The following is an 18,682-nucleotide window of genomic DNA, read 5'->3' on the forward strand; positions in this document are numbered from 1 at the left end:
CTATAGAGAATCGAAAGTTACAATAAGACTTAGACCACTAACATCTTATTATTACCTCGAGTAGAACTTACTGACACGATTATGTGCAAGCTCTGAATCCATAGACTCCTTCTCTGTTAGGCCTTTGCAACACAAGCACCCACACTTGTGACTTTGAGACTTCACTCAAAGGTTTATCAACACAAACTCTCCTGTTTGTGACTCTAAGACCACTCTTGAAAGTTTAGATCATCATCACCTTTGATGATTAGAGAAGGCAGCAACTTCTACAACACTAGATCTTGAGATTTTTGAAGTAATAATTCCGGTAGAAGACATGAGGAGCTTTCCGGGTACAAAACCCTAGATACAAAGGAGGCACCCTCTTCTCTCTCTGAAAAGCCTTATAAAAACGTGCTTACGGTTTCCTTTATATATTAGGAGAAGTAGATCTAAAACCCTAATCCTTAATGGGCTTGAACTGCTGTTTGGGCGGATTTAAAATTCTGTAGATACAACTCTCGATCGACCGAGCCTATCTCTCGATCGATTGAACTAGGCAGATTCTGAATTCTTCTTTGTGCAGCTTACTTTTTCTTGAATCACCTCGAGCATTGTCTAATAATACCTATAGACTCTAGGATTTATATCTAGACAACTTTGTATTCACGATTTGCCAATTGTTCTAAACTTTTAGAACCTAACACTTTGCAGGCTCTAAATCTCGCACTTAGAACTAAATTTGGTAACTATAGTTAAGTTTATGAAGAATATGGTTATTCAATTTGTAAATTTCTATTTGATGGTGGATTTGTTCATGTTGAGATTGATAAGGTCAAGTCCCCCCAAATTTTTCCTGTGGAACTAATTTGTTTCACTAGTTTCCTAGGTCATCATATTGTATGTTCTTTGCTTTTCCGTACTTGCTTAATATTGATGTTTAGTTGATTAACCTAATACATTTCATAATGAATCTAACAATCAACTTAACCCTTAAAACTAGTAAGTAATCAAATCTGATAGTGGTCTAAACCCAACAAATGATAATAAAAAAAAAAAAAAAAAAAAAAAAAAAAAAAAACCACAAACAAAAAAATTTAGTCACATACAGCCGATTTTAGGAAAACAAATTCCAATTAATGGAAGCTCAATTCTTAGTTAGTAGCCATGTACATTTTATATGACAAGTTAGTCCCACGTTTGTATCACAAAATGTGGCACTTTGGAAGTTATATTTTGCTACATTTTATTTAAGCGCTTTAGTTTTTAGAACTAAATATATAAATATAAAGAACAAAAATACAAAAAGTATATAGCATATCACGAGGTGCATTACATAACTTCCACTACAAAAAAACGGACCTCCGGCCGCGTTTTTAAAACGCGGCTACATGACAAAAAACCGTGGCTATAGCCTATAGCCACGTTTTTTTAGGCCACGGTTCCTAATGTGGCCTAAAACCCGTGACTATAGGACTGATGGTCCTATGGCCGCACTTTTTAACCGCGGCCCAAGCCCGGGTCCTATAGCCCCGTTTAAAACGCGGCCTAAGACCGTACCCTTAGGCCGCGTTTTAAACGCGGCCTAAGCCTTTCAACCTTAGGCCGCGTTTAAAAAGTGCGGCCATACGTCCCATTGTGATGGCCTGTTACACTCATTTAAGCCGCGTTTTAACCGTGGCCTAAGGTTCAACCTTAGGCCGCGTTTTAAACGCAGCCCAAGGGTGAACCTTAGGCCACGTTTAAAACGCAGCCCAAGGTTCAACCTTAGGCCGCGTTTAAAAAGTGCGGCCATACCTCCTATTGTGACGGCCTGTTACACTCATTTAAGCCGCGTTTTAACCGTGGCCTAAGGTTCATGCTTAGGCCGCACTTAAAACGCGGCCTAAGGTTGTGCGCTTAGGCCGCGTTTTAAACGCGGCCCAAGATTACAACATTAGGCCGCGTTTTAAGTGCGGCCTAAGCCCCCCGAATTCTTAATATGAATTTGGTCTATAGCCACGTTTTTATGGTTTTAAAAACGTGGCTATAGTATTTTTTTTTTTTTCCTTTTTATTTTCTTTTTCTGGGCAGAGTTTTTTTACAAAACCTGTCAAACATACAAAAATTTCAACAAAATATCTCTAATAACAACCCAGAATTCCAACAAAATATCAAGTAAGAATTTTCTCAAGCATTAATTTTCTCTAAATAAATATCCAAACAACTATACATGAAGAGTCCACAAATAGTCCAAACAATATTACAATTATGTTTACAATATTTTCAATATCCACGAAGTTACAATATTCTGAATATACTAGAAATTATACATGAAGAGTCCATGACGAGTCCACGAAGATATTATACTATGATGTTGCGCTATATCCTGAAAATATTATATACGCAAAATTAGTAGCACATAATATTGCAATAAACACGCAAGTTTCATTAACTAAAACGCAAAGTTTGTATTACCTGAATATCCACTTAAACTGGTCATGTTCTTTTGGAAGAAGGCTACTATTTCATCCATTCTCTGCTTTGTATCGGCCATTTCCCGCTTTGTTTCGTCCAGCTGCTGCTGATGCCGTGTTTCTGATTCGCGCATTGCTTCGGCCATTTGCTGCTCATGCCGTGCATCTGACTCCCGCTTTGCTTCGGCCAGTGCTTCGGCTAGTTGCTGCTCATGCCGTGCATCTGACTCCCGCTTTGCTTCGGCCAGTGCTTCGGCTAGTTGCTGCTGATGCCTTTGCTCTGCGTCAGCAAGTTGGTCCCTCATCGAATTTTCCAATGCAGTCATTCGTTGGACCGTTTCAGTGGACGACGGCCCAGGCACACATGGAAGGTTGGACCCACTTCTTCCTGATGGGGTTGGTCCAAACCCGACCCCACGGACACGTCCAGAACGCTCTTTGCCCATCACTTGAGCGAACGCATCATCTTTTGCCCAGAGAATTCCATCGCGATGGTCTCCTACTAGCTTGCCCCCGTTGTTTAAAATGTCTTTCATTTTATCCTGTTTTCATATAAGAACCAAATAACATATTATTTGCTATAAACATTTCACGCACAAATTAGAAAATAAATAGGTTATGATATAGGCTTACAATCTTGTCTCGCACTACATTACTAATAGGAGTCCCATCTTTCGTGCAGTATGCTTTTATGAAAACATCTGCACGCTCCACTGCTTGGCCATTTTCTTTTGCCTACATCATATTCAACAGTCTCATTACAATAGTGAAAAATTATGTCGGTATGAAGCGACAACCAAACATAGCAAATGGAATTTGGAACATAACATGCAATATAACCATAAAACAAATTCCGTAAACATGTAGTTTATTACGTTCAAAAAGACGAGTTGTTTTCTTCATGTGAATGTTTTGTATCAAGCGGTTTTTGGGTCCAACACTGTGTTTATAATATTAGATTTAATAAAATAGCCATTTTATAAGAGGTAACGTTTGAAAAAGTGTGGCCATAACTATATGCCACAACTATAGCCACGTTTCTTAAATGTGATTATATCTGTTACCTATAGCCACGTTTAAAACGCGGCTATAACCCCCTAACTATTTTTTGAATTTGTCTATAGCCACGTTTAAAACGCGGCTATAACTCCCTAACTATTTTTTGAATTTGTCTATAGCCACGTTTTAAACGCGGCTATAACCCCCTAACTATTTTTTGAATTTGTCTATAGCCACGTTTTAAACGCAGCTACAACCCCCTAAATATTTTTACAATTACATCACAAGAAATGTCTATTAACAGTCATAAACATGCAAAAAAGCCAAGTATTCCTTACCCCAACATTGTGCATATGATCAGTAGACTAGTTTCTTCAAACTCTTCAGATTCATCACACATAATAATTTTAATTCAACCAAACAATATGTACGGAAACTCTTTTGTGATTTTTTAATATTGATTAATTCTAAACCAAGAAGTTTGTATTATTACAGTAATGAAATTGTGGATTGCTTAGTTTGGACCCTACGACAACGTTGGGCATTGCCACCATTACTGTCATCTCCATGCAAGCCCTTCCTCAATGCTAAACTCACGCCGACAAAATCTATTTTAATTTCCATGAATTCGAATCGACCATGTTCTTTCAACAACAAAATAAATAAATAAATACAACTAGAATTTATTGATACCACCAATATGTCACAAGTTCAATTAAAATAGTAGAGCATTAAAACTTGGCTAGTTGTTGTATAATGCATTTCTTACCATATTGTCAGCAGTTTGTGCAAAACTTATAGGCCCTGTCCTCGCTATATCCGTCTGAAACGAACGACTTCTCTTGTTCGTATCCACTAAGTCCTTTACACATTCCCGCCAACAAATTAAAACAAACAAATCAGTTAAAACACTGCACTCGGTATAGAGCAAGAAAATAGAGCAAGAAAATAGCGCAACCTTCGTTTTAGCATCAAACCAATAGTCAACTAGTGCGCGGTAGTCCTGCTCGTCAGCCCAAGATGGTTTACTTTGATAAACATCTTCTTTTAACGCATCTTTTGGGTAGCATTTTTTTTTTTAACTTACTTCTTCGGTTTCTTCTCAACTCTCCTAACAAGTGCATTGCCCAGTTCATTTGATTAGCTGGGCTAATAATCTCTGGGTCAATGATCCATTTTTTCTGAAATGCAAAAATTGAGTTAGCATAGTGCAATAATTCACCCTACTGAAAATTCCATTTAGCACATACACGCCTATACATAACAATTAAAAGTATCTTAATTTGATACAACCTCTATCTCTACCCAAGCGTTTTCTTTGCATTTACGGTCGACATGCGTCCAAGTAGCAGGCATAAGTGGGCAATAGTTGCGGCAGATGCATAAGGTGCCCAACCACCTTTTGAATGTTTGCCCGCTTTCCCCAACCGGTTGCTTGCTCCCATTTAACCCACATACAAGTTTCTTGTTCGGTGGAAGAGCCCATATACGCTGCATTAGCGTTATTCCACATTTTTTATTTATATTATTAGATATTGGGGATTCCCGAACTGAATCTTCTGCACGCCCATCATTGGATGGTGCGGTTTCTTGGACCAAATCGCCTGCATATAGTAAACCATTATTAGAGAGAATGAAATTTCAAAGTTCACAATTACAGAGAAGTCACTGTATATAGCTCAAGTGCTCAACTAAGATGATATATGTGATCTTTGTAAATGTGGAGATTTTGATACTTAAAGAAACTGATAATAACAAATAAGTCGATGTCTCTATCTAAAAGCTGTTTTTATCCCTTTCAAAAATAAAAAACTGTTTTTATCCAAAAAATATATGTAACTTGCATATAATTCAACCATAACACCATTACTGCCAATGTCATGTACATGCACAGCCAAGTTGAATATAATTTCCAGAGCTCGTAAATCACATGAATATCATTATTACAGCTTGGGTAAAATAACCTCAAACAAGAACATAATATGAACAGATGGGGAGTGGTGTTAGGTGGGGGGCACGTGCGAACTAAAAATCTGACTTGACCCCCTCTTTTCTTTTTGTTTTTTCTCTGATGACAAGGACGTTACACATCCACAGTGAACAAAATATGAGATAAAAGTAACTGTGCTAAATGGAGTTAGGAATAAAAATATCCTTTAGAGACCGAATTAGTTGTTTTTAAGAGACTTTAACTTAGTTGATATGAACCCAAACTCCAAAGAAGTTTAGTAAAATTTACTTAAGGACACTCATTACCACTTCCCTTCTTAGTATTACTTGATTTTGCATGAAATGTGTGCCACTATATTTATTGAGTCCAATTTTATCGGAGTTTGTGTTCCTAAGAAATTCATTTACTTTTCCAAGGAACAAGTCCAATTCTATTAAATCGGGTCATCACCGTTTCTAAAAAAAAAAAAAAATTCGGGTCATCACCATTTTAGGCTTTGCTTTTTATTAATTGCTTAAAGAAGTGCACATTTGAAATTGATTTGGTCCCTAATTATGTCAAGTGGTGGTACTTAATTGGATCATTTCCCTAAATCTCACTTCTTCTAGAACCCATCTAGGAGAAGATGTAACAAATTTTGTCCTTACCCCCAAGTTTGCACAGCCAATTTGGTTCCATGCACAACCAAATATTTTCCATACCCTCAACAAATTGCAAGCTGGCCAAATGCCAAAGAAAAAGCGATCTCCCATCCCACGCGACCTCACCATCTTTTACTAAAAAATAAGTAAGGCCTCCCATGCAAATCAAGTTTCCTCAATATTTTTCACACACGTCTCTACCCTCTCCACAGAGAAACACCCAAACTCCCAGACACACTACAAAAACTATCAAAACCCAGAAAATACACAAAAAAACCTTCTCACAAACAGAACCTGCAAGAATCCCTCAATCATATAGAAATCCAACCAAAAACCCACCTCTAAACCCCTACAAACTTTATAGAGAAACACCCAAATTCCCAGCCAAGAACACCACCAAAAATACCCAAAAACAATGCCCTTGCAAACCCAAATAGAACCATAAATATCCCTGTTTTAACCCATAAAATCAACCCCAAAATCGACAATCTCAACCCCCACTGAAAATAACCCAGCAAATCCTCCAAAACTCTCACTACAAATATCCTATAATAAGCCAAGAAAAATCCCACTGGAACTACAGCCAAAACCCCACTGTCAAACCCTTAACAATTCTCAGGAAGACCCAAAAATAGCCACTGTAAACCCAACACTGAAAACTCCATCAGATACCAAGACAAATCCCTTCATACAAACCAACCAGAAAACCCATTTGAAAACAGCATCAACAGAGCATAAAAAAAAAAAAAAAATTGAAAGATAAATGGAGCAGAAGCATAAGCTAAATACCAAGACATGAAAGCAGAATACAAAGAAGGAAATAAGAAATTCAAAAGCAGAGAACCATACAGAAAATTTTGTTGAATTTTAAGGTCAACAAATTTTCTACTTTCTTGTTGGGCTTTTTGCATTTAATGTTTAAAAATGCTAAGATATTGTCTAGATAATCATATTTAAGCTCATTTTTTCTATTGAATTTAAAAATTTTGGGATCAGGAGTTCAAAATTTTATTTCAAAGGGTCAAAAAAATATTTTAAAAATATTATACATAATTCATTTTTTTTTTTTATTTAGCTCTTATACTTTATTTCTTTTTCTTTTTTGGCCAGCTCAGATGGTTTATTTAAAGTTTTGAACCCCCTAATCTTCACTTGGTACCGCCCCTGTGACCACCCCGTGACTTTACCATTACATAAGGTAATGTCCCCCCAACATTAATTGTGTTCTTTTGTTTAGATCTAAATATATCCATCATAAAACTAAAAACTGATTTCTATACTGTGCAAACTGCACATTTTTACAAGGGAAAAGTGTGTTTTTTTTTTTTCTTAGAAACAGAAGGGAAAAGTTAATTAAAATGCAGTAAGAGCAGTAGTTTAAAATATATTTTCAGAAATTTTTAATGATAAAATGAAAAATAAAATTAAGAGTTTTCTCAAGCTTAGTGAGGGAAGAGGGAGATTTGTATTTGTATTTGGAGTTAATGAAACAAGAATTGTGTTAGGAACTCTAAAATTTGCTACAGCACATCAACTCATTTACATATGCTTATAGGTTTTATTAGCTTGTTGAAAAATATTATAATGAACATAATTATGGAATAGTTTTTTAAGCGTATGACTTAGATTTCTGATGTGCACTCTGCACAAATATTGCAGTTTAATTTTTGATAATCAGCACAAGTCTTAATGCCTCCAATGTACAGTTGTTTGTAATAATTAATGAATTTCTATTATATAAATATATATATATATATTTATAGTTGACCCTATATCTTCTTCTTGTGGAGATGTACAACTGAGCTAAGCTATCTTAGTTGTCTGCTTCTTTGGATCATTGTGTGAATTTTAATTCATTCAATTAGTAAATTTCATTTTACTTCAATAATTAAAGTATGTATCAAGTCAAAACTACTAAAAAATTGAAACCATATAAACATAAGGTTAAAGATATAGGTGTTTAGTCATTAACAGCAAACATAAAAGTCTTACCCTAAGAATAATTTACACTGTACGAATAACTACCTGCAGAAGGCGGCTGTGTCTCATCATCATCATAATCATCTCCTTCCTCCCATCTTGCGTGCTCAGCATCATAGGCGGCCCTTAACTCCTCCTGCATGATGTCTCGTGAGCGTGATGAACCTTGGCCAACTTGCACAATTGTCAATGGATGGTCCCTCTCCTTTCCTGCAGCAAACGACCGAAAAATTAGTTACAACAGTCCTAAATATCAAACGTTACATTTCAAGATATGTAAACTACCTGTGGGTTGTGACCCAGCATCACTAGTATGGGCGGCTTGCAGCTCCTCCCCTCTCTGTCGTGAACTCGAGGGTCCTTCGCCGACTTCTACAACTGGCAATCGGCGTTTCTTACCCATTCCTGCGTCTAACAACTTTACAAAACAAAAAAAGTGTTAACTATAGACAACAATCAATTGCATAAAATGTAAGTTAAATATTTTTAGGTTCTGACACCCTTTACAATAATTCAACCATATACACGTTTCGTGCACCAAGATAGCCAGAAGAAAACTTTATATTAAATGTCGCAATTTTTGTTAGAATTGAGCTGGGTTAGGACCTATGGTAATTAAGATCATGAAGGTAAGATATTAAAGATGATTTTAAAACCCCCATAAATGAACCAATAAAAAGCTAGACTTTGGTATATTTACAATCTGCTACAACTCATGTAAATAAATACAACAAGAAAAAGAAAAAGAAAAATTTTAATTTGCTTTTGACGTCTATGTTTTTAATGACACCTTTTTTGTGTTGGTGGGTTTAGACAGTTAGCTTGTACTGCATGTTATAAGCAACTGAGGTACAAAAAATCAAGTGTTTTGACATATGATAAATGGGTTTTCAATTTTAATGATGTTTGGGAAGAAAGAAAGGTTTCTCTCTTCTTCTCTAGTCTCCACCCACTGTGGTTCCATCTTTTTTGTGTAGGGTCTGTCTGGCTTCTGTCTGTATCTATGCAGCTTATGTCTTTGGTTAGAATGTCCCTTTCTATAGGGGTTTCAACTTTCAAAAATTACAAATAATAAGATATTCAGGACTCGTTCAGCTATAGGATGAGTACTATCCACCATCAGACTTGGAGAAAGGGTGGAATGTTTCATGCAACATAATTGGGGTAATGACTTAATGAAGGACACAATAAAATGGGCCCATAAATATCACAGAACAAGTTAAGGATGGTGATGTAATCAGCTTACCTCATGCCATTATTACATTAAAATTATATAAGCTTTTCTTCTCAAAAAAAAATAAAAAAAAAAATTTATATAAGGTGATGTCATATGGTCCTAGCTAGCAGTGAGGTTTTGGTTGTTGATTTTTCTTTATTACGGTTTTCAATTGGTAAACTGAAAAAATAAAAAATAAAAAAAATCCTCCATTTATAGCAAAATTGTGAACAGTAGGCCACAAATGGAAAATAGCATGATAATAAAAAGCATTCATATTAAACTAACCCATACCGAAAGTCTGACCACTATGATCCTATAAATGTCTAATACTGGCATGTTGTTTATTGAGAGTACTGTAATTGTTCATAAATTGTTTTTACAATAATATGGAGGAGTGGGATCATGTTTTAGTACATACCCAATTTGAATTAAGGCTATATGACCTAACCTGGCAAGACATGCCTATTTCACTTTCCTGTAATCAGATTCATAGATAATTCGTGACAGAAAAATTTTAGCTTGATCAGCCGAACTTTAAGAACTTACACATGTATACTTGGCTCGGTTCCAATTGATTTATATCTCTCAGTTTTAAGTTCAATTAAAATTGTCAAGAGTCTCATAACTCAATTAGTGTTTTCAAATAAGACATTTAAGATTCAAATCTCTTTCCTAATCAATGTAATTATCCAAAGAAAAAAAAGATAAAGTTTGGATTGGCATATTATAAAGTTGGTTAGGTAAAACAAAAAACATTTACAAAAACAAGCCATGATTATTTTCTAATATCAGACTTGGTAAAGACAGAAAAATGATAGGGCATTCCAAAGATGCCGAAGAGATAGGGTGTTTCACGGAAAACGGAGACAAAAAAGGTATTTCTAGCCAATAGGCATAGTCTTGGCTGATTGGAGGGGAGCTTAGTGCGAAGCAAATTGCCTAATACACGGGTTCTTTAATCTATAGTCTTGCTGGTTACCATCACTGTCAATCTATATCTGCATTTGAAGAACGCAATTGGCAATATCAACATCATTTGATCCAAATTTCAAAAATGACATTATAAATAAGTGCGACATAATTATGATCAAACTACCCTATAGTTATGATGATAATCCCCCTAAAAAAAGACCTTAGGGCTAATAACCCCCCTACAAAAAACCTTAGGGCTAATAAATTCGTGATCCAAAAAGAAAGACAGTTTTTCTCCTAGTGAATATGAAGAGAAAATGTTTCCAAGAGAAAATTTTCAAAATTGGGTTTTTGCAAACAAGTCAAATCTAATCACAAGCTTAAGCTCGATTATTAGACACGCTAAGCTCAAACAATGTATTGCATTGGTGAACAAAACGAAGGTGATGGTAAAAGTGTATATTTGGAGGGGTAGGTATATTCACTTGTACAGGTGTTCCTTTTTGAACTAGGACTAGGCTCGAGTGGATTAGCTCCCCATACTTACTTCTTATCGTGATAGTTGATTCAAATCAATATGGTATGACCTAAGCCTAGTTTTGGAATACTAGTTTCGATCCTAACCATACCTATTTATTAACATGATAGTTGGTTCGAATCTATATGGTATGATATAAACCTAGTTTCGGAATAATGGTTTCAGTCCTAGCCATATTTTCATTTGGGTAAAATAACTTATTTTAATATCTAAAAATATATAAACTACCCTATCCAAGTTTAAGAGCTTCTCTTTGCCAAACACTACAACCACAACGAAAAGAAACCCTAACACCACACGATCATATATCCAAGTTCATAAGAAATGAATTTCAAATCCAATAGCGAAGAGGGGAAGGAATTGGATACATCATAAGTAAAAATTAAAGGAATTAACAATATGAAGAGGAATTACCAAATTCAACAAATATTACACAGAGGCATTCCAACTAATTCATGAATGAATACGTTTTCATTAACAACTGTAACATCCAAACACATAATACACTACTAAATTATTACACTACTCATCCTCGGTGTACTCATCCTTGTTGTCGTCTTCATTGTCAGACTCATCGTCAATAAACTCATCTTCATTGTTTACTCCATGAAGATCTCTTTCAGCAATGATGGAGGCATCAATTGTCATTCCCTCTAGATCATCCCGAGCCCAACGAAGGTTGTCACTCACAACCTCATTACTACTTATATTGTAGGGAACATTTTCAGAAAAACTATATATGTCATCCTCCTCACGTTGGGGACCAACACCAGCATCAAACACGTCCCTAGCTTTAGTTTTGACAACAGCATACCAATCCTTGTGCCTTTTATCTTCCACATAAGAAACTTGTGTAGCTTGAGATGCCAAAACGTATGGTTCATCTATCATTTTATCCCCACCATGTATGAAGTGTGTAAAGTTTACCATAGGAAACCCAAATTCATCAGTCCTATATCCTCTCCTATGTTGGTCATGAACCCATTTACACTTGAATAACACATGTTTGATATTGTCAGAATAATTCAACTCAATTATATCACTTAAAATACCATAGTAAGTATTGCCCCCATCAGTAGCCACACTAACTCCACTATTCTGCGTTTTCCTATTTGCCTCATCATTTACACTCCTAAATTTTAAGCCATTTATTACATAATGCTTGAACCGCTTTACATAAATATACGGCCATTTGGACAATGCAACAAGGGTATCACTAACTCCCTCCCTTTCCTTATCAGCACCAGTGAGGGACATCACCTAACATCAGTTGGCCAAAACAAAATAATTCATATCAGTACAGTTAATCATGGTTGAGACAGTGTTACAAGTTTAATAAGTTGAAAATGTCATACGTACGTGACCCCCAAACCAAGTACAAAACTTCTCCATGTGGTGCTTATATATAATGGCATCGGAAACGTTACGATTGTGGCCTTTTCGAAGTTCATCCTCTATCAATCTTTTGTGCATCCTGTGCATGCAATTGTATTAGGGTTAATAGACCTTACGTACATTGGATTGACGTGCAAAGGCCATTTGTATATGTAATACTTACTCACGAAAGCGGTTGATGTTTTCAGAATTGAATAAAACGTAGCGATGGGCTTGGGTCCACTCTTTATTGTTTAATGTCATGATCGAAACCACCCCCGTTGACTCCTCAATCATCCTGGTGGGTCGATTGAATATAGTTTCCACTCCTCCCATATACCGTGAACAGAATGTTAAGCACTCCTCTACTATGTATCCTTCAGCAATAGACCCTTCCGGAGCAGCTCTATTTCGTACGTAAGACTTAAGACGTGAGAGGTACCTATAAAGGAATGATAAGATTAATGATTGGCAATGGTAATTCGAACACGCACATGAAACTGGAAGTTGATCAACAATATTACACACATCTTACCTCTCAATGGGATACATCCAACGGTAGTGCACTGGACCACCAATCTTAGCTTCAGCAGCTAAGTGCATGACCAAATGTACCATCACTGTAAAGAAGGATGGAGGAAATATTTTTTCCAATTCACACAATGTCACTGCAATCTCTGCCTCACTAGTCACAATATCTGAAACCGTAAGGGTTTTGGAACAAATTTCTCTAAAGAAGCAAGCTAACTTTATCAAAGGCCTACTAACATGAGATGGCAAAGACCCACGTAATGCTATGGGAAAAAGTTGCTGCATCAATATGTGATTATCATGACTCTTCAAACCAGAAATCTTGCGTTCTTTCATATTCACACGCCGTTAGATATTGGAAGCATACCCATCGGGCACTGTTACATCCTTCAAAACTTGCAAGAAACCATCTATCTCCGATGAAGTCATATGAAAACATGCAGCCGGTATGGTATACTGGTCATCACTTTTTCGTTGTAGGTGGAGTTCACTCCTTATCCCCATGTCCGCCAAGTCAAGGCGTGCCTTGTAATTATCCTTCGTTTTATCCTTCAAGTTCAACAGTGTGCTTAGTATATTGTCCATCACATTCTTCTCTATATGCATCACATCAAAATTGTGTCGCAACTTGTGATCCTCCCAATAAGGCAAGGTAAAAAATATACTCCTTTTCTTCCAACCACTCTGGTCTGCCTCCCTTCTCTTCCTTTTTTTGTAAGCAAGCTGACATTTCCTACCCAGACAACGTCCAAGTAAATGTTCAGTTTCCACAATAATGTCAGATGTGACTGGTGGTTCAGGAGCCAATCGAGTATCAATAGATCCATCAAATGACATACCATCTTTGCGGAAATCGTGGTCAACATCCAACCATCGCCGATGTCCCATGTAACAGAATTTGCGACCATTTCTCAAATATCGAGACTCGGTCTGAACGGCACAAGAAGGACACGCCAACTCACCTTTGGTACTCCAACCCGACAAATCTGCGTATGCAGGAAAATCATTTATGGTCCACATCAATGCTGCACGCAATTGGAATACTTCTTTTGATGATGCATCGTATGCTTGTACTCCAACATCCCATAACTCCCTTAGTTCTTCTACTAACGGTTCCAAGTACACATCTATAGCAATCCCTGGCAAGGTAGGACCAGGAATAACTAATGATAGAATCAAAGATGACCGTTTCATGCACAGCCAAGGTGGGAGATTGTACGGGACCAACATGACAGGCCACGTACTGTGACTAGTACTCATAATTCTGAAGGGGTTGAACCCATCCGCAGCTAATCCAAGTCTGACATTACGAGGGTCAGATGAGAAGTGTAAATGCTTACTGTCAAAGATTTTCCATGCATCTGAGTCAGCAGGATGCCGCATTACCCCATCATCAGTACGACCATTAACATGCCATTTCATAGAACTAGCCAGATCGGGTGACAGAAATAGTCGCTGCAATCTTGGCTTTAAGGGGAACCACCGTAGGATCTTCGCAGCTTTCTTCTTCCCCTTACTGGATGAAGCATGCTTACTAGCAACAGATGCCTCATTTGTTTTCCACCTTGAAGCTTTACAACAAGGACACGCCTCAAGGTTAACATTTTGCTTCCAAAACAGCATACAATCATTGGGACAAGCATGGATCTTCTCATAACCCAAACCCAAATCTCGAACTATCTTCTTAGCCTCATAATGGTCCTTTGGCAACTTAGCGTCTGAAGGAAGCATATCCATCAGGACTTGAAGCAACAGAGTAAATGACTTATTTGTCCAATCACACAGAGTCTTCAACTGGAACAACACGACAATGGCTGAGAAAATGCTAAATTTTGTACAACCTTCATATAAAGGTTTGTCTACATCATCTACCATCTTGTAAAACTTCTTGGCGTCATCATTCGGACCTTCACCCGGACATTGCGCAGTTGGACCTTCTTCCATTGGTTCGGGTGGGATTTCATGCGGGGGGCACAAATCGTGCAACATCCCATGGAAATCACCATATGGATTTTGGGTTTCTTGCACATGAGAGCTCCCACATTCGGTAGCTGGCGTAGCAGCCGCCGATTCACCATGAAATTTCCAAAATTTGTAATTTTTAAGCATCCCCGAAGCCCAACAGTGCTCACGTACCACATTTAGCGGTTGTATAAGCAAATTCACACATTTCACACAAGGACATAAGATGTTCCCATTGCGCGCGGATGGAGCAGCAAATTCCACGAATTGGTTTACACCTTCAAAATATTCCCTTGTACCCCTCCGCTTCTCCATCCAACTTTTGTCCATTGCGATACAATATTTACGGAATTTTACCTACACCAAGATTTGTTACTACAAAGATACTAATTATTATAATTACATTCATTTGTCATTTGTTAAGAACAGACATACCCAAGTATGCGGCTATTTTCTTAGAACATATAACACTTGTCCTAGACTAACTCAATGTGATAAGTTGTAAAAGTAGTTAAGCATAAGTGTTTACAAAATATGAAAACAAATACCAAATTCATGTAATTGTAATAATTATTAAAAACTTAATAATTATTAAGTCTATAATACCATGATGCTCAATTACTTGGGGCATTGGTCAAAAGTGAGTTCAAAACATTTGTCAGATAGGTTTAAGATTTGGTGTGATTCAAGTTTATAGTTGTTTTGTTGAGGTTTTTATTTTTATTTTTTTTGTTTTTAGAAAAAAAATTACATTAGTTTTTCCATGTGTAGCAATTTAGCATATGGGACCCTCTATGATAGTGGGTTTTGTTTGCATTAATAATGATTGCAAACTTGCAACTGTTAAGACTTAATTTTACATGAATTAAATTTTTACTGTTGGGCGATTCCTTGAGTATGAAAGTCGATACATCTTGATCATTTTGTGTTCATTATGTTTGGATACATCATTATCATATATTTGTTTTAATTCATCATACAATCCTGGATTTGTTTGCAATTAGCCAATATAAGGAGTATCTATGCATTTCATTTTTATTCATCTATTGTGAAATTCTGTTTAGGTTATTCGAATGTTGTGGCCTATAGTTTTCTAATACTTACAATTCAGACCAGAAAAAGGGGGGTCCCATCTGTCGTGAAATTACCATTAGTTTATTAGAATGTTGTGGACTTTAGTTTACTAATGACTTAAGGCTCAATGCCAAGAGAGCACAATAATTACACTTTGAAAGCAGTGACTGTGTGAGCTTCATCTTCATCTATTAAAAACTAGGTGGAAATTAAATTATTGGAAAAACATATCCAAATCAAATTAATTTATGTTGATAAAAACGGATAAATCAGAACTTACTTGTGAAACAACATGCATATCGTATTTGAAACAACATAATAATTTCTTACTACTGTGAGTTTAAACTTGAAACCACCAATTATTTCCTACTGTGAGGAACACAACAACCATTATAACCACATGGCAACAACTGAAACATATTCAAAATCTAAACATTAGGTTAGATGACAACTATCATTGAGGTCGTTGTGACATAGAAATCTACTTAAAAATCATGGCATTATAGGCACTTTATAATACCAACCAATCAAGTAATTTAACGAAATCCACTATGATACATCTATGGGTTTGGACACTCTGAGAGCATGTCTAAGACAAATTATGAAGACATAGTAACATTGAACTTAATTATCTTTAGCAAAAATAACATTATTTTCTTCTTTATTTGTCAATGCAAAAATGTGTTTAATTGGGAATCTAATGCATTGCACAAGAGAGTGTACTTAGGTTTTTCCCTAAAAATAATACCATTATGCATATGCATGACCAACTCTAGGCGTAGACCTAAATCTCCCTTGCTTCAAAATTTTGAAAAGGGTCCTATAGGTTGTCTGGGCGGGGCTGGCTAACAGGGCCCACGGTTTTCGAAGGGAGGGGCCCAACTATTAAAAACATACAATATACCTATGCAAAGAAAAAAAAAATTGTGGAGGGAGGGGGGGGGAGGGGCCGAGCCCCCTACTAGGTCCATCCCTGACAGAAAATCATGTACTTCAACAACAAAACACAACTACATATCCAAAGAAAATTCATAACTCGTAAAAAAAATAAAAACCATTCCATTAGCATACATTTAGTGACATGAAGTTGCAAAATATTAATCTTTGTACGGGAAATAAGTGTAAATTATGGTTCAGCTTCAACCTGCTAGTGAATGTCGGTTTTTGATGACCAGTATGGATGAAATTTTCACACCGCTTGTTTACTGTTTGCACCTGAAATTAAGAAATAATTCATAGTAAAGAACATGGAAAGTTTTATATAATAAGTTGTAGCTATGGCATATGTAATGAGAATTAAACCAAAAAGACATTGGATGACACTAGATAAAAAGACAACTTAAATACATTGGATTATCCCATTGAATTCAAACACATATTTATATTAAAATCTATAAAATATGATTACACAGTCCTGGAGTTGACCATTGGACTATTCATTTGACTTGGTGATGCACTAAATGGTTAGTATTATTATGAGAAAGGCTTGTAGTTCACTTCAATTACAATGGGAGTTGCAATCTTTAGCATATTATGTGAAACTACAAAAACGTACATATTGCTTGTGTTGTTTAAATTGATTTTTGGGGGTCTAAACGTTCAAAAGTGTTTTTGTACACGTTTTTGAACTTTCAATATGCATGGAGAAGAATATGTACAAGCTGAATAAGTTCATAAATAATGAAATATGTATATCCTTACATTTGCAAGAGGAAGGGATTCCAAGAGATAGGAAGAGCTGCCAGAAAATGGAGCATGACATGAGAAAACAATGTAGCTTATTCAATGTTGAGCTATTTTCATTAGGGTAGACGCATATATACAAGATGGACCTTATATGCACGTGAACACAACTGCTTAATATAAATTTATATATTGAATTAACATTGAGAAGAAAAAAAACTGATCAAAACGCAACCATTAAAGCAGAAAATCAGGATTATGTTGGTATCATTGTACACAGTACTCAACAATGAAAGAGATTAATGTTGAATAGGGATTTAATATTCATCACACGATACAATGGGATTTAATCAAGTGCACTAGCAATTTGCATGACAGTATTTCCATATATACATATGAATATCCTTTGTCAAGGTCATCTGTAGTTGCTTAGGTGCGAGAAGAACCAAATGAATTATTGTTTCTTGCACATGAATTTGGCATATACTTGGTTCCAACTTAAGGCTTCTCAAGTTAAGCTTACATGAAATCAAGCAAGTGATGAAAGGGACAAATAAACATATTCTAGTAATTGACAGTGTCATTGCTCTCTCCCATCAAATTTATTCATGAGAATCTCAAAACGAAAAAAGAAATGAAAAGATAAGGGAAACCATCAAAGCATTTTAACATTTGCGAGCATGTTCACATCCGTGGACTCCTTTTTAGGTGCCTTTGGAACCAAGAAGCCCATCTTTCTAATAAAGAGCATGTCCTTATATTTAAAAGTAAAGAAAAGCATCAACCCTTGATGAAAAGACAGGGAATAAAAATGAAAGAAAGACAATTAAAAAAAAAAAAAACTTTACTATTCATTTCAGTAGAATAGAAGCCGATCCGGGTTCTAAAAGCCCATTCAACTCAGCCTACTAGCATTATGGCTTTCAGTAACGGGCTTTTAGAACAATCATATAGAATTTAAAACTCGTTGGTTTATCTGACCATTCAGTACTCCTCCAAAAAATAACATGAGTTGTCAGCTGTAAGCTGTACTTGGGCCTAAACAGATGAAATTGTTAGATCATGGTCACTTTTTCTTCTATGCTTGGCCCAAAAGGCCCATACATGCACAGCTTAATGAAAAATCGAAGTGGTTGAAGAACTAAAGGCAAACCACAATCAAATTTCATAGTTATACAAAAATAATAATAGAGAGACAAACATCTTATTATGTTAAACTTTCTCGTGCATTACACAACAGATCTTGTTTTTTTTTTTTTTTTTTTTTTTTATATAACATGAATTGGGGCTCTTGATTGAGCAAGAAAATTTTGGTTAAAAAATGGTCAGGGTATTGCGATTGTTTTGTTTGTATTTGGGCTGTTTAGACCAGAGTTATGAGTT

At 36.1% G+C, this 18,682-nt stretch overlaps 4 protein-coding genes across 4 annotated transcripts; all 4 read right to left on the reverse strand.

Annotated features, from left to right (window-relative positions):
• Positions 1 to 2,134: 2,134 nt before the first annotated feature.
• On the reverse strand, positions 2,135 to 4,058 carry LOC126721390 (uncharacterized). Its single transcript, XM_050424429.1, has 4 exons — positions 3,960 to 4,058; positions 3,069 to 3,170; positions 2,437 to 2,977; positions 2,135 to 2,347 (listed from the first exon to the last, which is right to left on the reverse strand). Exons 1-4 carry the CDS (start codon positions 4,056 to 4,058, stop codon positions 2,328 to 2,330), a joined length of 762 nt encoding a protein of 253 aa, XP_050280386.1. The 3' UTR covers positions 2,135 to 2,327.
• LOC126724369 (uncharacterized) lies at positions 3,945 to 8,481 on the reverse strand. The gene is made up of 5 exons (XM_050428937.1): positions 8,292 to 8,481; positions 8,052 to 8,216; positions 4,728 to 5,038; positions 4,393 to 4,615; positions 3,945 to 4,296 (listed from the first exon to the last, which is right to left on the reverse strand). The coding sequence occupies exons 1-4, from the start codon at positions 8,407 to 8,409 to the stop codon at positions 4,460 to 4,462; spliced, it is 750 nt and encodes a 249-aa protein (XP_050284894.1). The 5' UTR covers positions 8,410 to 8,481; the 3' UTR covers positions 3,945 to 4,296; positions 4,393 to 4,459.
• A 2,716-nt stretch (positions 8,482 to 11,197) lies between these two features.
• On the reverse strand, positions 11,198 to 12,385 carry LOC126721391 (uncharacterized). Its single transcript, XM_050424430.1, has 3 exons — positions 12,234 to 12,385; positions 12,035 to 12,149; positions 11,198 to 11,935 (listed from the first exon to the last, which is right to left on the reverse strand). Exons 1-3 carry the CDS (start codon positions 12,383 to 12,385, stop codon positions 11,198 to 11,200), a joined length of 1,005 nt encoding a protein of 334 aa, XP_050280387.1.
• Positions 12,386 to 12,928: 543 nt separating this feature from the next.
• Positions 12,929 to 14,872, reverse strand: LOC126721392 (uncharacterized). The gene has a single exon (XM_050424432.1). The coding sequence runs from the start codon at positions 14,870 to 14,872 to the stop codon at positions 12,929 to 12,931; it is 1,944 nt and encodes a 647-aa protein (XP_050280389.1).
• Positions 14,873 to 18,682: the final 3,810 nt, after the last annotated feature.

This window comes from Quercus robur, chromosome 4 (assembly GCF_932294415.1).
Source record: "Quercus robur chromosome 4, dhQueRobu3.1, whole genome shotgun sequence".
Taxonomy (NCBI): Eukaryota; Viridiplantae; Streptophyta; class Magnoliopsida; order Fagales; family Fagaceae; genus Quercus; species Quercus robur.